Source organism: Saccoglossus kowalevskii, chromosome 7 (genome assembly GCF_978046115.1).
Source record: "Saccoglossus kowalevskii chromosome 7, keSacKowa6.1, whole genome shotgun sequence".
NCBI lineage: Eukaryota > Metazoa > Hemichordata > Enteropneusta > Harrimaniidae > Saccoglossus > Saccoglossus kowalevskii.
The window spans coordinates 718001-738140 of NC_140647.1; the positions used below are offsets into that span (position 1 = coordinate 718001).

At 35.6% G+C, this 20140-nt stretch overlaps 2 protein-coding genes and 1 long non-coding RNA gene across 3 annotated transcripts; all 3 read right to left on the bottom strand.

The window, feature by feature from the left end:
- Nucleotides 1-995: 995 nt before the first annotated feature.
- LOC100366367 (uncharacterized) lies at nucleotides 996-8654 on the bottom strand. The gene is made up of 3 exons (XM_002737588.3): nucleotides 8421-8654; nucleotides 2092-2262; nucleotides 996-1754 (listed from the first exon to the last, which is right to left on the bottom strand). The coding sequence occupies exons 1-3, from the start codon at nucleotides 8424-8426 to the stop codon at nucleotides 1467-1469; spliced, it is 465 nt and encodes a 154-aa protein (XP_002737634.1). The 5' UTR covers nucleotides 8427-8654; the 3' UTR covers nucleotides 996-1466.
- A 1843-nt stretch (nucleotides 8655-10497) lies between these two features.
- LOC100378922 (uncharacterized) lies at nucleotides 10498-12503 on the bottom strand. The gene is made up of 4 exons (XM_002737586.1): nucleotides 12322-12503; nucleotides 11743-11910; nucleotides 11587-11653; nucleotides 10498-11361 (listed from the first exon to the last, which is right to left on the bottom strand). Exons 1-4 carry the CDS (start codon nucleotides 12328-12330, stop codon nucleotides 10928-10930), a joined length of 678 nt encoding a protein of 225 aa, XP_002737632.1. The 5' UTR covers nucleotides 12331-12503; the 3' UTR covers nucleotides 10498-10927.
- A 2606-nt stretch (nucleotides 12504-15109) lies between these two features.
- LOC100366521 (uncharacterized) lies at nucleotides 15110-18142 on the bottom strand. Its single transcript, XR_013421665.2, has 3 exons — nucleotides 17923-18142; nucleotides 15793-15907; nucleotides 15110-15224 (listed from the first exon to the last, which is right to left on the bottom strand). It is a non-coding gene; the product is annotated as an uncharacterized LOC100366521 (long non-coding RNA).
- Nucleotides 18143-20140: the final 1998 nt, after the last annotated feature.

Sequence of the window (20140 nt, forward strand, 5' to 3'; positions counted from 1 at the left end):
TGTATTTTTAAGCAAATGTTGAAAGAACCATATCTGTCTCCACTAGTGAATTCCCCTGTGTTGTATTTTTAAGCAAATGTTGAAAGAACCATATCTGTCTCCACTAGTGAATTCCCCTGTGTTGTATTTTTAAGCAAATGTTGAAAGAACCATATCTGTCTCCACTAGTGAATTCCCCTGTGTTGTATTTGTAAGCAAATGTTGAAAGAACCATATCTGTCTCCACTAGTGAATTCCCCTGTGTTGTATTTTTAAGCAAATGTTGAAAGAACCATATCTGTCTCCACTAGTGAATTCCCCTGTGTTGTATTTTTAAGCAAATGTTGAAAGAACCATATCTGTCTCCACTAGTGAATTCCCCTGTGTTGTATTTGTAAGCAAATGTTGAAAGAACCATATCTGTCTCCACTAGTGAATTCCCCTGTGTTGTATTTTTAAGCAAATGTTGAAAGAACCATATCTGTCTCCACTAGTGAATTCCCCTGTGTTGTATTTTTAAGCAAATGTTGAAAGAACCATATCTGTCTCCACTAGTGAATTCCCCTGTGTTGTATTTTTAAGCAAATGTTGAAAGAACCATATCTGTCTCCACTAGTGAATTCCCCTGTGTTGTATTTTTAAGCAAATGTTGAAAGAACCATATCTGTCTCCACTAGTGAATTCCCCTGTGTTGTATTTTTAAGCAAATGTTGAAAGAACCATATCTGTCTCCACTAGTGAATTCCCCTGTGTTGTAATAAAATTAAAACAGTTTACAGTTGTCTTAAGTCAAATTCAAAAAGGTGACCTGAAAAAGGTATATATAGTCATCAATTGTGAAACATTTTTTTCCTTCAAAATGTATAACATTTTGCAAATTGCTTCATTCATTTCAGATTTAATTGACAACATTTTCTATTGCTACATTCATTTCAGATCTAATTGACAACTATTTTCTATTGCTACAAGTCTGCAATATTTGAAATGTGGAAAAAATTATGTGGCTCATGACAAAATTTGACTTTGCTGTTGAAAAGTTTAATAAATCAGTGATCAACATCGGAATTAATTTCTAGAGATTACATATTAATACCAGTAACTGAATTCATATTGACAATGTTTGGTCTGATATCACTAGTTTAAAACATTTAGTATTTTTATTCTCTTTCAGTCAATTCTGTGATGTGCTCAAAGGACAGAGATCACAGATCCTTGACATAGACCTGTCTATGTCCTGAACTTTGCCTGCTTAGAACGTACTTGTAAATACCTGTTACAGCACCCAACTTTTTGAAAATTAAAATGAAGTGTCCCAATGTGAAAACAAATTCTTTAAAATATGGGTAAACAATGCAAAATATTGATGTGATTTGTTGAGGGGGATGCTAAAAACAGGTTTACTTAGTTCAACCCCAGAATCAAATGTTTCACCACTTATAGGTGAGAGAATAATTAGGTAGTTGTTCTACTACGAAGAAATGGTGGATTTATTGTTTATTTTCATAATCTGGTGGTGGTGGATACGATGTGGCTACTGGCTGTGGTGGATATTGTCCTGTTAGTGGTTGATATTGCCCTGGTGGTGGTAGATATTGTCCTGATGGTGGTGGATATTGCCCTGGTGGTGGTGGTGGTGGATATTGTCCCATTGGAGGTGGATATTGCCCTGCTGATTGTGGTGCATATTGAGGTGGAGGATAATAGCCGGGTGGGTAAGGGTAATAAACCGGATATGGCTGTGGTGGTGGTGGTGATTTTTCTTTTTTCTTTGTTTCCTAAGATCATGGATATAATTGTTAGTTCTTGTCTGCATGCGAAGGGGAAAAATGTTGGAATTGTGATGTAGCTCTTGGCTCATGAGAACAACTATTCAAATTACCATGATAGAGGGTGCCAATTTCATCAAAATCTTGGATTTGGTGGGAAATGAGAAAATTAACAATACAATTGAGGACACTTTTTCTGAATGTTATACACGTTACTATGGTTTCAAAATCACATGTAACCAATTTGGATCAACGACACTCTTTCAGAAATTAACATGTATATTTTTGTTTTGAAAATCACGTGCATGTCCTACTTTGGAAAAAGACACGTATATAATTTACTCACATGCACGTGGTAAACCACTTTAGTCTGCGGCTCTTGTTCAACAACCTTGTTTCTTGAGGAGTTGGATACAGCCGATGCTGTTGCCCCGGCAACCGCTCCTAGGGCGGCTGCACCGACTAAGCGACGAACAGGACGTGGACCGCGTGGACCTCCAACGACAACAACGCGTCTCTACGAGATAAATGGAGAGATAAAGAAAGCAACACAACTTATAGTAATTTTGGTAAAATTTGTATGTTTTGTATATGTGTTTTAGCAGTTAATGTAACCATTTTAATCCATTCTGATGAATTTTCAGTGTTTCAATAAACTAAACTACAATATACTAGTAATTGTTATAATTTACTTCGTATGGGACCCGTGAATTTACTCAATACCGGAAAAGGTGTTCATTCGCATTACGCAACAACTTGAACCAATCAGTGCGATTCATCGTGATTTAACACTGACCATCCACCAATCGGTGCGATTCATCGTGATTTAACGCTGACCATCCACCAATCGGTGTGATTCATCGTGATTTAACACTGACCATCCACCAATCGATGTGATTCATCGTGATTTAACACTAATCATCCACCGATCGATGTGATTCCTCGTGATTTAACACTGACCATCCACCAATCGGTGTGATTCATCGTGATTTAACACTAACCATCCACCAATCGATTAGATTCATCGTGATTTAACACTAACCATCCTCCAATTGGTGTGATTTGTCTATTTACTCTGACCGTCCACCAGTCGGTGTGATTACAGAGTGGTTACATAAACCACGGTTACTAGAAACCTTCATAAACTGTTTAAAGCGCGGTGGTCGTCGCGCAGCGCGTGTTCGAATTTCATTGCAGTTTAACGTTTGCATATTTAGTGACTAGTTTTTAAAATATTTACTCTATAGTGACTCTATAGCACTCAGTATCATAATATATCTCTTGTCACAATGCTCAAAGTCATCGCGTAGCGTGCCTTAGAATTTAGTTTAATACATCAAATGTATTTACTTGCATGGAAGCCACATCGAACTATGAGAATATTTGGCTACAATGAATACTAGTATTAACTATGTCTAAGTGTGAAGATTGTGCTGCAACCAGAGAAGTTAAACTAACACGAGGTGACTTGCTTTTATGTAAGAAGTGTGAGTTGATCAGATACCCTCAAAATCGATACAATTTATGAACAAGCAATTTGAAGACATGAAAACCAAGCTAACATTTTTACAAGATTCAAATACCAGAAAGAGAATGATGAGCTAAAGAAGAGAATAGTTGGAGAGTCTGGAGCAAGAGGTAACTGACCTAAATCAATACCACCACAGGGTTAACCTTGAAGTAAGTGGTATTCCGGAAACACCCAATATAGAAGAGAATACAGGTAGCGCAGTTCTGAACATATTACATAAAATTGATCCAGAAATAACAGCAAATGAAATAGATATAACTCATCGCATAGGTACAAGAAAATCAGGAACCATGGCGACCCGGAGTGAGGAGAGACAACAATCGCGCCCGAGGCCTATCAATTTAAGATTTACCACCAGAAGACGTCGTAACAGTATATACAACAAAAGACGCAAACTTAAAGAATGAACACAATAACAATATATACATCAATGAAAACTTAACTCCAGCTGGGCGATCTCTATTAGGCAAGACCAAAGAAACAAAGCAAAGAAACGGACAGGATATAAATTTATGTAGACTTACAATGGGCGCATCTATGTGAAGAAGTCACGAGACCACAATACAATAATTATAAATACAGAAGCCGACATCAGTAAGATAATATAATGTCATTGTTTTCTGTTTCTCCTCCTAAATTTTAGTTATTATAAGTAATTTGTACATTCTCTTCAAATATGACTGCCAACCAAGAGATGAGAACAACACATAAATTTCATTGTAAATCATATTCCGTTAATGACTTTAATACGGAATTTCCAAAACCTCCACCAGGTTCTATTGCCATTATACATTTAAATATAAGATCTTTAAAAAAAATATTGATCAATTAAAAATTTTCTGTGAAAATACCTTATCACCAACATTTCAAATAATTTCTTTGTCTGAAATATGGCATGTGGATGATTCCTAATTATACTTTAGTTAAAAACTGTCGCACTACTCCTGGTGGAGGTGTGGCTGCATATATTCACAACTCAATCCCATTCAAAATATTAACAAAATTTGACATACATTAATCAGAATCATTGTGGCTTGAAATACAATTATCAACTACTATTTTCACTTTATGCATTATTTACAGGCGCCCTGGTTCAAGCATGGTACATTTTGGTGATGACCTTGTAAATTAACTTATCAACTCACAATCAACTAAATCCAACTTTATCTTCATTGGCGATTTCAATATTGATTATACACATGACAACCTTGTGAGTCAACGTTATTATTGACACAATGTCAGCCCTTAATTTCGAACAAGTAATTAACACCCCACCCGTATCATTTCTTCCTCTTTAACTACAATTAATCATGTATATTCAAATTTCTTTGATTATTTTGTTCACTGTGGGACTATATATGCAGATATTACAGATCATCTTCCATTTTTTGCCTCCATTGATAAAATGATACACAGAACTAAAGATTTTTCTAGGTATGATATTAATGACTTCCATCATCAACTCAACAACACAAATTGGGAAAATGTTTATAATACGGCTGATGTAGATACAGCTTATGATAATTTCACTGAAGTTTTCAACAAAGTTTGTGATAAAGTTGCCCCCGTAGTGAAACAGAAACTCAAATCAACGAAACCCAAAAATCCTTGGTTAACTCGAGGAATTATGAAGTCAATCAACCATAAGCATAAACTATATTATAAATTAGTGAAAAGTAATTATGATTCAACACGTCAACTTCAACACGTAACAGATACAAGAATATTTTAACTTCTCTTCGTCGAAAAGCCAAAAAGTTGCATTTCTCTAAGCAAATCAACGCCAACAAAAACAATTATAATAAACTGCGGAAAATAATTAATGAAGTAACTGGAAGAGTTGCTGCTAATCTGAATATCTGCATGATTCCCACAAAATAAGTGATTGTCTTAACAAGTTCTTCGCCAATATGGGAGAAGAACTTACTGAGAAAATAACTAAATCTAAAGACCCCGCCAGCTATTAACTTCTAGTAATATTACATCATTTTTTCTTCACCCAGTTACAGATTATGATATGGAAACTGAATTACAATTATTAGATCCTCACAAATTACATTTCGCCTCATTTGTTGATGCTACCTAGTTTATAAAGAAGCCCCTATGTCATGTCACAGGGACCCCAGGAACTATAATCAACTGTACGCAGTCTCTATGAGCGAGGGGGAGTATCAGCTGGTATCTAGTGTAAGAAATAGACAAGGGATGAAGGCTCCAGCCAGCTCATATTTTTTAAACTCGAAAAACAGTCAAAAAGAATGAAAAGTAAAATCTAAAAAAAAAAATACCAGGTTGAAGAATATTAGTTGCTCTTTCAAATTTCGCCAAAGCCTTACCTACATTTTACCGATATCTGCAGAATAAATCAAGAAAACTACACAAATTGACTCCATTTATGAATAATTAACGGTTTGCCCGAACGCACGACACAGTTGGAGGCGTGGCCTGTTCAGAATTAGTCAAAAAACAATCATAAGACTGGTTGGTTACGAGCCAGTTGAGCGAGGCTAGCCGAGTCGTAACCTCGGCGTGGTTCGTAACCAGTCTCATGTTTGGTTGTTGACAAATTTTGAAAAAGCAACAAATATTCTTCAACCTGGTATTTTTTATGGATTTTATTTTTCATTCTGTTCGTCTGTTTTTTTCCAGTTTAAAAAATATTAGCTGGCTTGGGCCTTCATCCCTTATAACCCCCCCCCCCCCCGCTCATAGGGACTGCGTACAGTTTATCATGATGTCATAGTTCCTGGGCTCCCTGTGCATTTACAACTGGAGTCTTTCCCAACCAATTAAAAAGTGCCAAAATTACCCCCATATTTAAAAAAAGATTCCCCTTATTTACCCGTGAATTATAGACCAATTTTGATATTACCCATATTACGTAAAATTATTGAAAAAGCTGTAAACAAACAATTACTTTCATTTCTCAAAAAATGGAATATTCTCAACAAATATCAATACCGCACCAAGCTTGCTTTAATTGACCTAATTCACGAAATATTAACAGAAATAGATAATGGCAATATTGTATTTGGAATTTTCTTGGATCTACCGAAAGTATTCGACACAATTGATCACAAAATTCTTCTTTTAAAACTAAATTCATATGACATACGTGGGTTACCTTTAAACTGGTTGAATAACTACCTATCAAATCGAAAGCATTTTGTCCAGGCCGATGGTTATAAATCCATAATGCAGTAAAATAAATATGGTGTTCTCCAGGGTTCTATACTAGGGCCTCTATTGTTTCTTATTTACATTAATGATCTTCCTTCTTCGTCACCTTTCTTCCAATGTAAGCTTTTTGCCGATGATTCTAATCTATTCCACTCTTACACAAATTCTTTAACTTTGGCGAGTGACTGGTGTCAAGCTAATAAACTAACAGTAAATAATAATCCAATCCACATTCAACCAAAACGATTAGCACGTATTATTATTTTCAAAGACAGATATATTCACAGCCAACCACTATTGAACTCGCTACACATCCTAAATATTTATGACCAACTTAAATACCAACTATTCACATTTATCCATGATCTGCACTCTAATAGAATCCCTCGTAATGTGTGTGACTATTTCTCCTTCCCAGAACACAACTATAACACTAGATTTTCAACTAATTTCTCTCTTCCTAGAAAACAAACTAGCTTGGGACAATCATCTATTGACTACCAGGGAACTATACTTTGGAATAAGTTACCGTCATATTTAAAAAAAAATCACAATCGTGCCTGTTTCAAAAAAGCTTAAAAAATATTGAATAACTGAACGCATGATTTCTGATGTTTTGCTCTCACTCATTCTTCTCCGTTAGATTGTATTAGGATTTGAATTATACTCTTTGTAGATTTCTTATAAAGTTTCATTAATCTCTGTTGCTTTTTATCATGTATGTCACAAATGGTCTTCACAATGCCCTCATCATATATCTTAATAAATATTATCTTCGAGAGATATAAGTACTTAATTTTTATAGTCACATAATACATATACATCAATGTATGATTATGTTAATGATGCAGTAGACGTTTCCAGGAAGTAAAATCAATATTAATTACTAGTATTTTCATAGAAGAATTGTTTTAGACCATATGAGAGCTCATAATTCACATTAATTAAAAATCGATGTTATGTTAGATATAACCTTTACGAGGTCACGTGACTGCTAAGTAAATAAATCCTTCTTTAAAGATATTGGGAGAAAAAAATTCTTTTAATTTTACATTTTCACCAAAAAATGTGTTTGTTTAAAATTTCCGACAGTGACATCTTTAGAAAATAGATTTTTATGTCAATATATATTACATCTACAATCTCTGCAGAAAATTTGATGAGTACCTATTGAGTACATGTAGTACATGTACTAATTTGGTTGATCATTTTGATGTCCGAATTAAAACAAAGAAATAATTTGCATATCAATAGGTGAATAATGGAGTTACTGCAATATTTTTAAATGGCGATGACATCTTCTGTGACCAATGTTTTGACGTCCAGTAAACTGCAGATGGTAGGTAAGCATCAAATATGTTCTAAAACTATTTCATACTTGATTGCGTGATTCATTAATTATATAAAATATATGGGAATGTGTAAATGTAGCCATCACGACAACGCGGGTTTTGACCACTGTTTTAGACGTTTTCCATTTAGGATAGAGCTCTGACATTTTCACAGAATAATCAGATATATTCATAGTTTCTATAAAATATAGTTATATAGTTCCTTTTGAAAAATCTCTACTACATCCTTAAAAACAATATAGTACCGTGACGTAATTTCATGTTCGGTGCCTGGTCTCTTTTGCACAGCAAGCGGGTAAAATTAATGGTTCGTATGCATTATCCCAAAGGTCATACACATTCTTGGACTTTCCGGTAGTACGAATTTGCTATCAATTAGAATTTCTCAATTAATCCACCCCCTCCCTCCCTCACCCCTCCTCCTACCCCATGGATGTGTATGTATGTAATTGTTATTAAATTTGAAAAACAATTTACCTAGCCGAAAAATTTGTGTTTACTAACTATTGGGAATTAGTCCTTGTACACTAGTAATACGACAATAATACTTCCACAAAGTGCCCGGATGTGTGACCTTTAGAGGTCATGCACAAATCTTACTCTCATACTTACCGGCATTGCAATCACAGTATTTGATGATAAATGTGAGTATTTATCTCAGCCACAAATCCCCTTTACCTTGAACACAGAAGTGTGGTGATTGTGCGCACGTTGTCGAATGTAGAATCGTCGTCACCAACTGACATTACAGGTATGACACATCTTATACTCTGTGCTGGTTGAAAAGACTATTTTAAAACTCTGCCTATCAGTCATATAATGAACACTTATGCAAATTGTACTGTGTAACCCTCGACTCGTGTCGTGCAGGTGCTAAGCTTTATTAGTTTACGCGGGACACTGTCTTGAAATAGGGGTATTTTTAACAATTAGAGCAAATGACATGGTAGTTATTGACTTCACTGCACTGCCGCTGGTATTTGACCTATGACACAAACGACAGACTATTTTTGTTAAACTGTTGCTGTTTTTAAATATAACATCAACAGTGACTTGTCAATCAAAGAGCAACGCAAACAAACTTTCAGGACTTTTAATCACATACGCGTGCCACAGTTCTCTATATTTTAAAATTGATTTTTGAGTATGTTCCAACAATGACAATACTATCTAACCAAGACTGTCTGGGTAAGAAAAAGCAAAAAAAATCACTCTGAGCCCACGAACTTGCATCTCTACCTTAAATATATTTGTTTTTTTGTTAATTTTAACTTTATTTAATCGAAATTTAAAAAGAATATGTTTTAATATAATATTAATAAAAATAACAAATATTTACTTTGTTTTTTGTTGAATGTGTTTATTGTGTAAATTTGCCATTTATTCTATTCATACATATTTAATATGGTCTAACATTTTTTTCTAACAGCTATGTCGCCCTGCTAGATTGGACCTCCTACATATAGGTTGCTGCCGCATGTCTGGTATCCGTGATTCGAAATGTCCGGCAAGCCACCATTTTGTTTGTGTTTACTGTGAGCTTGTTTCTTTGACATATTATTTCATTTTCTTTTCTTCTAGGATCGAGTGTAAAATGTAACACTGTATACATACGATAAACCAATTATACTCTACGTCGTGTCGGTGTCTCACCTGTTATATTGTCTTTGTATTGCAGTGCTGCTCTTAACAATATTTACTTGAAGTTATGTTGCAGGGTACCCATTGCTATCCAAGCAATGACGAGGGGCTGGAACCTGGTTTATGATTAAATAGGGGTCACAGTATGAGGATTTGCGTCAACATCAAACGACCTTATTTTTGTTCCGGGGTACTGAAACAATACGCAGTTTTGTTATGATTTTTCATCTATCGAATACTGATGTGTGTCCTGCAAACGCAACATTTCTAGTTTGTGAATAGTCAGAAGTCATAATCCGAATTGGATATCTTTAATACATTATATATATGTTGATGTAGGTGTGTGCTCTGTTCGGGTCGTGTTTCGTTCCAAGGTTATCAACTCATTAATCGACTATGAGGAGCTGTTTATTTATGTACACGAATTAGGTATACAATGATGTAATAGATCATCGTATTGTAATAGAATATTGTATACGTTTTGCACATTATCATATATTTATTCTATTCGTTATGTAATTTATAGATGAGTATTCCACCCACGTCATTGGACAATCGTAGCACTCACCAGGTTATATTTATGTATATATAATTGCACGATATAATATTCAATATCGGCTCTATCACTAACGATATAATATTCAATATCGGCTCTATCACTAACGATATAATATTCAATATCGGCTCTATCACTAACGATATAATATTCAATATCGGCTCTATCACTAACGATATAATATTCAATATCGGCTCTATCACTAACGATATAATATTCAATATCGGCTCTATCACTAACGATATAATATTCAATATCGGCTCTATCACTAACGATATAATATTCAATATCGGCTCTATCACTAACGATGTCAAAAGCAGCAAGTTTTATTGTATAGGGAATTGTGTATTAAACGCAATCGTATTCTTTGGCATTTATTCAATATATCTGGACGTTTTGGGCACTTTTTAGCCTACATGAATAGTTGGTTTTATTTACCAAGGACTACGACTAGGTACTATCATATTCTATAAATCATACTACACGTATATATACATACATACACACATTTAATTTAACGTCAGATTATATTAGTTTAACAATGTATGAAATGCCACAAAAATGTACCACACTTTTATACCTATAACAAATATAACACTTTCTATACTGTTCACCATGATATTTTATACAAATTAGGGACATGTTTAATCAGAATCTAAAATAAAAAATATGACCTGGCTCCCCGTATGTGTGTATTCCGTTGTTATTTTTGTTGTTGATATGAAATATCATATAATGGAAAAGATCCCCCGCCGAATCGCCCTATATTATCATGGTTACGAGTAACCGTGATATAACCTACATAACGTTGTAAAATTCTAGTTCTATAGAATAAAATATAAAAAAAACTGCTGAAAATATTGCCTCAATATTGTGTTTGTTCGATTAACTATTAACAATTGTCATTAAATATGATGTTCATTTATGTATTCGCGTCTGTCACTACGGTAACGGCCTCAGTCGTCGCTGGTGGCGTAGTCGCGGTGACGGGCTGTTCCGCGGTGGGTGCCGGGTACCCGGGTTGCGGCGGTGGAGGATACGTATATGTCGGTTGAACCCCGGTACCATCCGTCGTCGGCGGTGGAGTATACGTATATGCCGGTAGAACCCCGGTACCCTCCGTTGTGGGCGGTGGAGGATACGTATATGCCGATGGCACCCCGGTAGCACCCGTCGTCGTTGGCGGTGGTGGTTGGTATGGATAATAAGCGGCGGGTTGTGGCTGACCTGCAGGTGGTTGGGTGTATGGGTATGTGTACGGGTACGGTTGTGCCCCTGGTTGCGTAGTAGGTGGTGGGTAAGTCCCTGCTGGGTAGCGGTAGTAGCCGGACGGTGGAGGGTAATGGTATGGATAACCTGCAACAAAATAAAAGTATCATCTTTTTTACAAATTAAATAATACAATAAATAATCGCTTCCGTATTAGAAATAAACAGTAGTATTTCATGCTACTAGTATTAACGTTTTATTGGAGTGTTTACAATATACTATACTATACTATATATGTTATTTAGTTAGGTCTTCTTTTTAATACCGTCGCGTACTGCGCATATACTGGACATATCATTCTACGTTAATTACCTGCTGGCGGTGTCGCTGGTGGCGCCTTTTCTTTTTTCTCGTCGTCGCTGTCGCTGTCCGAGTTTTTCTATTCATGAGAAAATACAATTTAAATAATTTAGTACAATATTCCACAAAATCTATAATTTATAATAATCTGACAATTCAGCAACTTACATTGACAACGTATACAACTTCCTTGGTGTGAGTGTTTGTCGTGGGTTGTGATTTTGATGCTGAGGACGCGGCGGACCCAATCACAGCTCCGGCAGCCACGGCGGTTGCGGTTCGTGCAACTGGAGCAGGGCGTCGTCTGTTTACTACCACGGTCGTGTGACCTCTACCCTGGAGTCGGAAACAAATAGTATTAGTAATTATTATTATGAATGTATTTGTTTGTTTGTTATGCATTCGCATTTTTCAAGATATCTTAAAATCACAATCCGCTCCGGTATTATGTCAATATATCTATCGAATTTCCGTTATTGTTTTTGACAAGATAAGTACAATTCGCTTTTTGGAAAATAATCGTAATATTTTTTAGTGATTTTAGAAACCAAAAGAAGAACTGGATCCATGTTTTAAGTAACTTGCTGCGTGTATAAAATAAAGCCGTGTGTATTTGAGGGTTTACAGAAACGTCACCCAATATATGGCGACACATTGCCGTACTTCGTCTTAAGGGATCGACTAATACAATTAACCCTGTAAACTTCGGGAAACTATTATATTGATATCTGCATGAAACTAACTTACCCTTGGCATGATGGAAACAGGCTTATGGCAAAGCTTTTCTTTCTTGATTCAAGATGGTTCACTGCAACGTTTTCCAGTATACTACTGCTATGTTAAATTGACACCGATTGCTGCGTAATAGGTTCGTCGCTAGATTAACACGCAATGGAGATTGCTAGGACTGATCGCATTTGCTTGACGTCATCTGTCTAATTATCTTTTATTTATTCACAAAACGCCCGCATTTTCCCGTGATCTATTTTGGCTTGTCCCATCATCTAATCTAGTGGTAGTATAGTATGCAAATCGCCGACCTTTACCCCATGTTAACTTCTCAATTTTGATGATGACCATTACCATATTTAGCTGCTGATTGCATTGCTGGAATCACCTGTGTACGATGACGTCATGGTTTCAACAGGCCCTATGATTGATTCGTGGTCGATGTGTTCGTTTCAAATGTATAACGAACTAGATTGTTTACAAAAACCCTTAGTGTAATATTAGAAGCTGACCATTCGAAACTTACGGAGAGTATACAATAATAAATTCCCTAACGGGAAAGTGGCATGTATTGTACGTCGTTATGTTATATATGTTTTTTATGTTTTTTTTTTACTATATTATTAAAAAAATATGAGCTCAATGGAGCCTTTATTCTTTGTATATTTCGTACATTAGATACCCCCGCATATAGACTAGGCGTACAATTGATAATGTAGTGCCTGGGCTTCCTGTGCCTATACCAGTCAAGTGACCCGGTGACGTGCACGCGAAAACAATCAATTTCAGCTATCCAATTGCGTACACACCCATGTACTACGAGGTGCTCCTGCTCTACAATGTTTACGTACCAGCAACTTTTACTGGAATTTGATTGGCCACGTCGTCAGCATCCTCGTAAATCAAGTTATCGGCGCAACTTACTAGGCAACGTCACTGCGCGACAGAACCGTGACATATCCCACCACACTATTATGCTGCATCCTTGCTCGTCTTTTTTGAGCGTACCCCAAGGAGAGTATATTTTGCATTGACCTTCTCTGACATGCATCGTGCAAGTACAGAAAAAACACAAGCACTACACTAAAATCGTTTTCAGCCATGTTGTCTTCATACTTAGTAATTGAGAGCGATGTTCCGTTCGGCTCTGAATGCTGGACGAACGGCCCGACCGTGTAAACGCATTTGAGATAATCTGTTAATTGGAGAGAGGAGCAGTGGCTCGGCTCCAATAGAATGCTGTCGTGTAAACGTAGTAAAAGTAAAATAAAAATAAGACATACTAATTTTCTAAGTAACTAAAAAATGGTGTCCTGTGATTGCACGATGGTGTATCGCCGGCTACTCTGGTCAGTTTTAGTATCCGAGATTGATAGCTTGAAGTCCAAGTTTAATGCAGCGTAAGAACGCGCGTTATTTGTAACCTAACATTTGTTGGAAGAGGTCGGGAGCCCTCAGATCTGCAAAATTAAAACCTTATGAATTAATGCTTTTACAGTATATGTATATAACGTCGTGAAACAAACATATGTTGGGCCATAGATTTTAGTGAGTGATACTGCGAACACCAAGCCACATCAGGAGAAGGTCGGCATAGTCACAGTCACAGAAATGACTCGTTTGTATGTCTCTGGTTGCTACGTTACGGAGCGCGCTTCCAAGACAGAACACTATATGTTGTCCCAGAGATAATCCAGCGTCATTTAACATCATTTTACTCAGTTTTCAAAGGTAACTTTGGTGGCTGCAATACGCAATCAACATGCTCGGCATGAAACGATGATATGAAGACCCGTCTAAAGCATACGGTGACCAGACATGCATCAACGTCGATCTTTCGCGCATACGGTAACTAAGCAACCATATATTTCAGCATTCATTATCATGTCTAGAATGTAGAAAAAAACAACTTTAAATTAAAACTTCCATACCTCATCTCAAATCACATGACAATACGAAAAGTCAGATGCAACAACGATTTAATTACTGTGCGTAATTACATAACACTCTAGTAGACAATTATTCATAGTTCTTTGTAACCTGATAGCTATTTTTATACATACACCATTATAGATAATAAATAAAATGTTTCCCTCCCATAACTAATATTGAATAAAGGGATATTCTCTTCCAGTAACTGTACACTCTTGAGACTTAGTGGCTTTCTGAGATGGATTTCACTCTCATTATAGCGTCAGTCTTGTTTATCTGTTGACGTTTTGATTTCTGAAATATTCTTAAAAGGTATTATTTGGTGAAAATGTGTATTGCATTTTAATATGTGGTGATATTATTCAGTAATCAGAAAATTGCATTTGTGGTTGTAATTCCCGAAAATTGTTCTATTCTAAAATGAATCTGTTGTTTCCTGGCTTTGTCATCCTTTGGAGGGCACGTGATTACATGTTATATATACATTATTGACTTAGCAATTTAATTTGTTTCAGCATAAAAATTAGTCACTAACATGTCAACACATGAATAATACTATAACAATAAACCGTTTTTTTTTTTTTTTATCTCAACATACATCGTCATCACCAGGAGAGTGATCTAGAAAATATACCTGATTTAAACCTAGCTAAAAATTTGAATTATTTGCCAAACAATATTATACTGATTATGTTATACTTGTCGAGTTGTATTATTGAATTTTACAAGGTCCGCTTATTACGGAAATTTCCAGATAGTGACTGCTGATTGAAATCAATGAACTTAATATAAATTTATTTAATACTACGGCGGATCATATATTTATTTAATATACTACGGCGGATCATATATTTATTTAATATACTACGGCGGATCATATATTTATACTTTATGATCTATAATACGATAATCATTAATGGATGCATATAACTTAATGATTTCTTTCAAAATAGCGGTAACTGTAGTCCCGTCCGAGTCTTTCTAATAACCTATAAGAAAAAAGAAATAAAAAAAAATGTCACAATTCTTTATAGTCGATACCGTGAAATACATGCTTCAAAGTAAGGTCTGTGAAGCTAATTTAAAGCAAAAGGCGCTGAACATTGGGCCTTCATTTGCATATTTGATTTCCACTCATGCGTAGTGCTCATATTATTGTAGCTAATTGTGGTAAGTTATTTCTGCGATTGCCTCTTTCCCTTTTTTTTGAGAAATAGTCATTTATGATATCATAGCAACCTTTGATAGTTTCTACTACAAAAATGCAATATTGGTATCTGTAGTTTGTGACAAGAGCGAGACTGTGAATTTAAAAAAAAAAATATTGACGAAACGTTGGGAAGGAACTACAAAACAACTTAATAGACGTGATGTTGCGATACCAATATATATATTTGAAAAAAAAGAAAACATTTTATCAAAAATCAGTGCATGGAAAGGGTTTGACAGAGCACTCATATGTACCATTCAAGTGACCCGGAACGTGTACGCGAAAAAGAAAATATTTCAGCTCTCAACTACGAAGTGCTCCTGCTCTAACTCACAATGTTTACGTACCAGCAACTTGTACTGGAATTTGATTGGTCACATAGTCAGCATCCTCGTACATCAAGTCATCGGCGCAACTTAGGCAACGTGACTGCGCGACAAAACCGTGGCAGCTCCCACCACGCTGTAAGTGCAACGCCATAGAGTTAGTTCAACACAATTCAGCATACTAGTATTAATTTACTTGATTAAAATTATTACAAAGTAAAACAAAAATAAGGCAGATTAATATTCCAAGCAACTAAACAATGGTGTTCCGTGGTAGCATGATGGCGAGGGGGGCGAGATCTGCTCACCAGCACGACCTTACTAGGGGATCCGGGGGCATGTTCCTCGGGAAAATTTCTGAAATCTAAATCCTCTGAAACGCTATATCCTAAATGTGTCGCATCAACACAAATACACAAAGAGTTTCAGCTTGATTTTTTAGGGGGCGATGCCCCCTCCCCGTGTCGCTGCCACTGCGATCCAATTCCAAGCTTATTGCAGCTTAACACATGGCCAACAGCCCTCGACCAATCATAGTCGCGATAAAGTGTGGTTCTTTCTCCACGAATTCACTTAGATCACGGCTGAAAAAACGCAAGAAAACACAAGTTTGATTGCCGTCAAAATTTCATTTTGATTGGCTAATACGGCCTTATTTTCAAAGTTACTTTATGTATACGCAACTTTTTTGTTACAACTCCCGGTATCATGATTGCTCCGCGATTGTGATGGACATCATTGTGCATTGAACAAAGTTATAAAGTGAGGGTTCAATAAGAAAATGCAGTGCACCTCAAGTCCGTATTTATTTATTTATTTATTTATTTATTTATTTATTTATTTATTTATTTATTTATTTATTTATTTATTTATTTATTTATTTATTTATTTATTTATTTATTTATTTATTTATTTATTTATTTATTTATTTATTTATTTATTTATTTATTTATTTATTTATTTATTTATTTATTTATTTATTTATTTATTTATTTATTTATTTATTTATTTGTTTTTCTTTGTTATCATCCCTCCCCAATAAGATACCATTCTAGAATGTACTCTAATTTATATTACCATGTGAGCAGTTAGCTTGAGAATCGAACCAACAACTTCCCCGAGGCGCGTATCATTGTATCACACACAGGTACCGCAGATTATAAAAATGTTATTAAAAAGAGAAAGGAGAGCTGTTCTTTTCTCAAATACAGTAGTCTGGAATGACAGAGTGAGTCTCTTTAAATTATAGAAATAACTATATAAACTGGATAACGACGCATGATGCAAAGAAACAAACGATTATGTGGCACTTTATCTGTGGTTATTATATTTTAATAAGTCACTAAATCCTCCATGTAATGACAAATCAGTTTTAACTGATGAAATCAACTCTAAGTTAGACAAGATGGAAAGTAATGTGACTGACAATCATAATATCGTCAATGGTCTAACCCTAATTTTATAAAAATACTCAAACATAGACATATGTTTTGCTCCCAAAGCATTACGTATTTACCTGTTTAGAGTTTTAGCTTGACTGTGAACACTGTGAAGTTGGTTCTCAACAATCGTGATTTGTTTGAACGCTAAACCTTTAGCATAATTCGTTCCACATTGTAATCAAACGCCTGGTCATAAAGAGGTGGCAACAACTTTACGATATTAGCCCAACTGGTAAAAAACGACCCAAAGTAGAAACCAGATGTAGAATAAAGTCCATTTCTGTTTTTTGTTTTTATAGAAAACATGAAGTGATTCAAATGTACGAGGCATTTACACCAATTTTAATTTACAGTTCTTTTACACCAATTTTAATTTACAGTTCATTTACATTTTAAACGTTTGTTAAGTGTTTAACATTTTCAATTAACTATTAGAATTTTTAAGTGAATAACCAATTTTTTTTTCATGCAAAAATAGTCGTGGTAATTCAATAATTACCGTATGTACGGCTAGGGAGATCGCCGCCCCTATATTGTGTTACCCCTGATCCTGCTACAAACTATGCCTCGTGAATATTGAATTGCCGAAATAGCTGTTTTGGGGGGGAAGAGTCCTTGGATATTTTGTTTATTTTAGATCAAAATCAAAGAGTGGCACATATACAAATTAAACAAAATAAGCGAGTTAGACGAGAAATACAACACTTACCCCTCCTCGCAGTCGCCCCCTCCCACGGTTTACTGTTGCTCCTCTTCCACGACCTCTCGCTTGACTACCCCGTCCGCGTCCCCTTCCACGTCCACAGCTGCTCAGATATTCGGTATCGAACCCCAAATCGTTGAAATCTTCCATATTTAAAGCGGTACTATGCTGGCTAGTGATACCACGTTTGCTCAATTGTAGTTCGAGTCGCTAGGGGCAGCTTTATGTCTCCTATTCGACAATGTTCTCATATTTATACTACGTCGGATGTTGTAACAATGGATCGCACCCCGTGGAACTAATTTAACCACTTCTATAGAAATAAAATAGCTCCATCATCTTAATTCTAAAATTACTAAAATTACACTTTCCCAGTGACATTTTCGTTGAATCTTCGGAATACATGCGTTTTCTTCCCATAATGCCCAATACAAAGATTTCGTAAAAGCTACGTGGACATGGGAAGCTATTGTTACAATAATGACATCACGTACGCACATTTGGTTCACACGCCGTTGAGTATTGTTTAGAATCAACAATTTATATGTTTAGGATAGACATTGTGTACTAATTGTTTTTAGTAGTGGCAACATCGCAAGGTTATAACCATGAGACATATTCCTGGTCAAATCTGGTATCTCTACGTATAGGTATCATCTGTACGCTCGCCAGAGTCCCCACACCTCGCGGCACTATACTGGTAATCAGTTACTGCGTGGTGTAGCGGAAGTACGAAAAATTTACTAGTTCTAAGACGCCGTATTTGACGTGATTTCTAAGATATTTAGTAATTATATATCATGTTCCCTGTCATGTTAGGAAAGTTATTAACGGTGCTCGATAAAGCCCGACACATCGCCAGTGTGCCCAGAAGGATATCGTTTTAGAAAGATTGACTAGACTGAACTGTAATTTTTCCCACGTTATAAGTAAACTTAGTAATTAATAATCTTGTTTGCGTCCTGAACTTATTCGTCATTTTTGTTGAAATCGATCAAATTAATATATTGCCGGGAGGTCGTTGGTGAGTTGATTGGAGGAAGTATGAGACATTGTGGGCGTGCATAATCAGGCAATGAGTGGTAAATATGAAAATTATGATTACGAATCTGTATACGTGAAAGCTGTGCCGTGAAATTCATTTGCAACAGTTGAGATACCAAAATAAATAAATAAATGCACGCATGTAAGACACCAAGTCGCTGATATTTACAACCTTACAGTGATAATTTGCTGGAAAACAGGTTTAAAACGTATATCAATGTTTTGAATACGGGTTCACTCCAACCTAACCATTTTTTTGCCTACTAATTTTGTGTTTGTTAGGATTGAGCAATTTGTGTGTTTATTTTTTCTGTTTTTTTTTTAACAACTTTTGTATATTGTTTTTCACTTTTAGGTTGTTTTTTTGACAAAGAACGCCACCATTGCTAACACGGAGTCTGTATAAGTATTAATTTTGTGAAATTTTCAAAACGTCTAAGTGCCGGTGGAGATACTGATATGATAAATTAATTTCTTTGTAGCGGAGAAAGAGATTAATATTTGTCTGAACACTGAGATAGCTTATAAATATAGACTATAGTCGCAGTAACCAAGGTTACGCCGTAACAGAGATAACAACATTGTGTATTGTTCACAGAAGTAGTGTAATTTCAATCCTTCCATTCCATATAACAGGATATGACGTCACGTAAAATGATCGGTTGACGTGATCGAAGAAACGGTTGGGGGTACAATCTAAGCGATGCGTTGTACGACATGCATTGTACGCAGCATGGCGCAAACAGTTTTGATTATCGCAATTTATTTACACTTGATATTATAACAATTATTAGAGATTTTCTTAAAATTGGGAAAGTGATTGCATATCTCCTATCCTCGCTTTAATGGGATAATGACACCAATCTAATCACTAAGCTAGTCATGATCAAGTTTAACTGATCTGTGCTGACGTCATTTATCGTTCACATTTCTAAATTTAATAAGTGCCCCTTTCCCTCTACACAATTTCATTCTTCGTTCATTGTGACTTCTATTTTGCACCTACATGTGATATAGTTATTTTAGACAACGGACATAAGTCGACATTGACTACTTTTAATCAAAAGCAATACAGAACAGACTCATGACCAATTCATCACGACCAGCATAAATAGTAGAGCTTTACTGAAAGGCTAAACTTGTACAATAAATTGTTGAACAAAAAATATTTTTGCTGAAA

Bases quoted from the DNA above. Each gene is read 5' to 3' on its own strand.
- LOC100378922 (XM_002737586.1), bottom strand. The intron at 11,654-11,742 runs GTAAGTTGCTGA...TCTCATGAATAG, and splicing joins AAGTTGTATACGTTGTCAAT to AAAAACTCGGACAGCGACAG. The intron at 11,362-11,586 runs GTAATTAACGTA...ATTTTGTTGCAG, and splicing joins ACCAGCGACACCGCCAGCAG to GTTATCCATACCATTACCCT.
- LOC100366367 (XM_002737588.3), bottom strand. The intron at 1,755-2,091 runs GTGAGTAAATTA...CCATGATCTTAG, and splicing joins AAGTGGTTTACCACGTGCAT to GAAACAAAGAAAAAAGAAAA.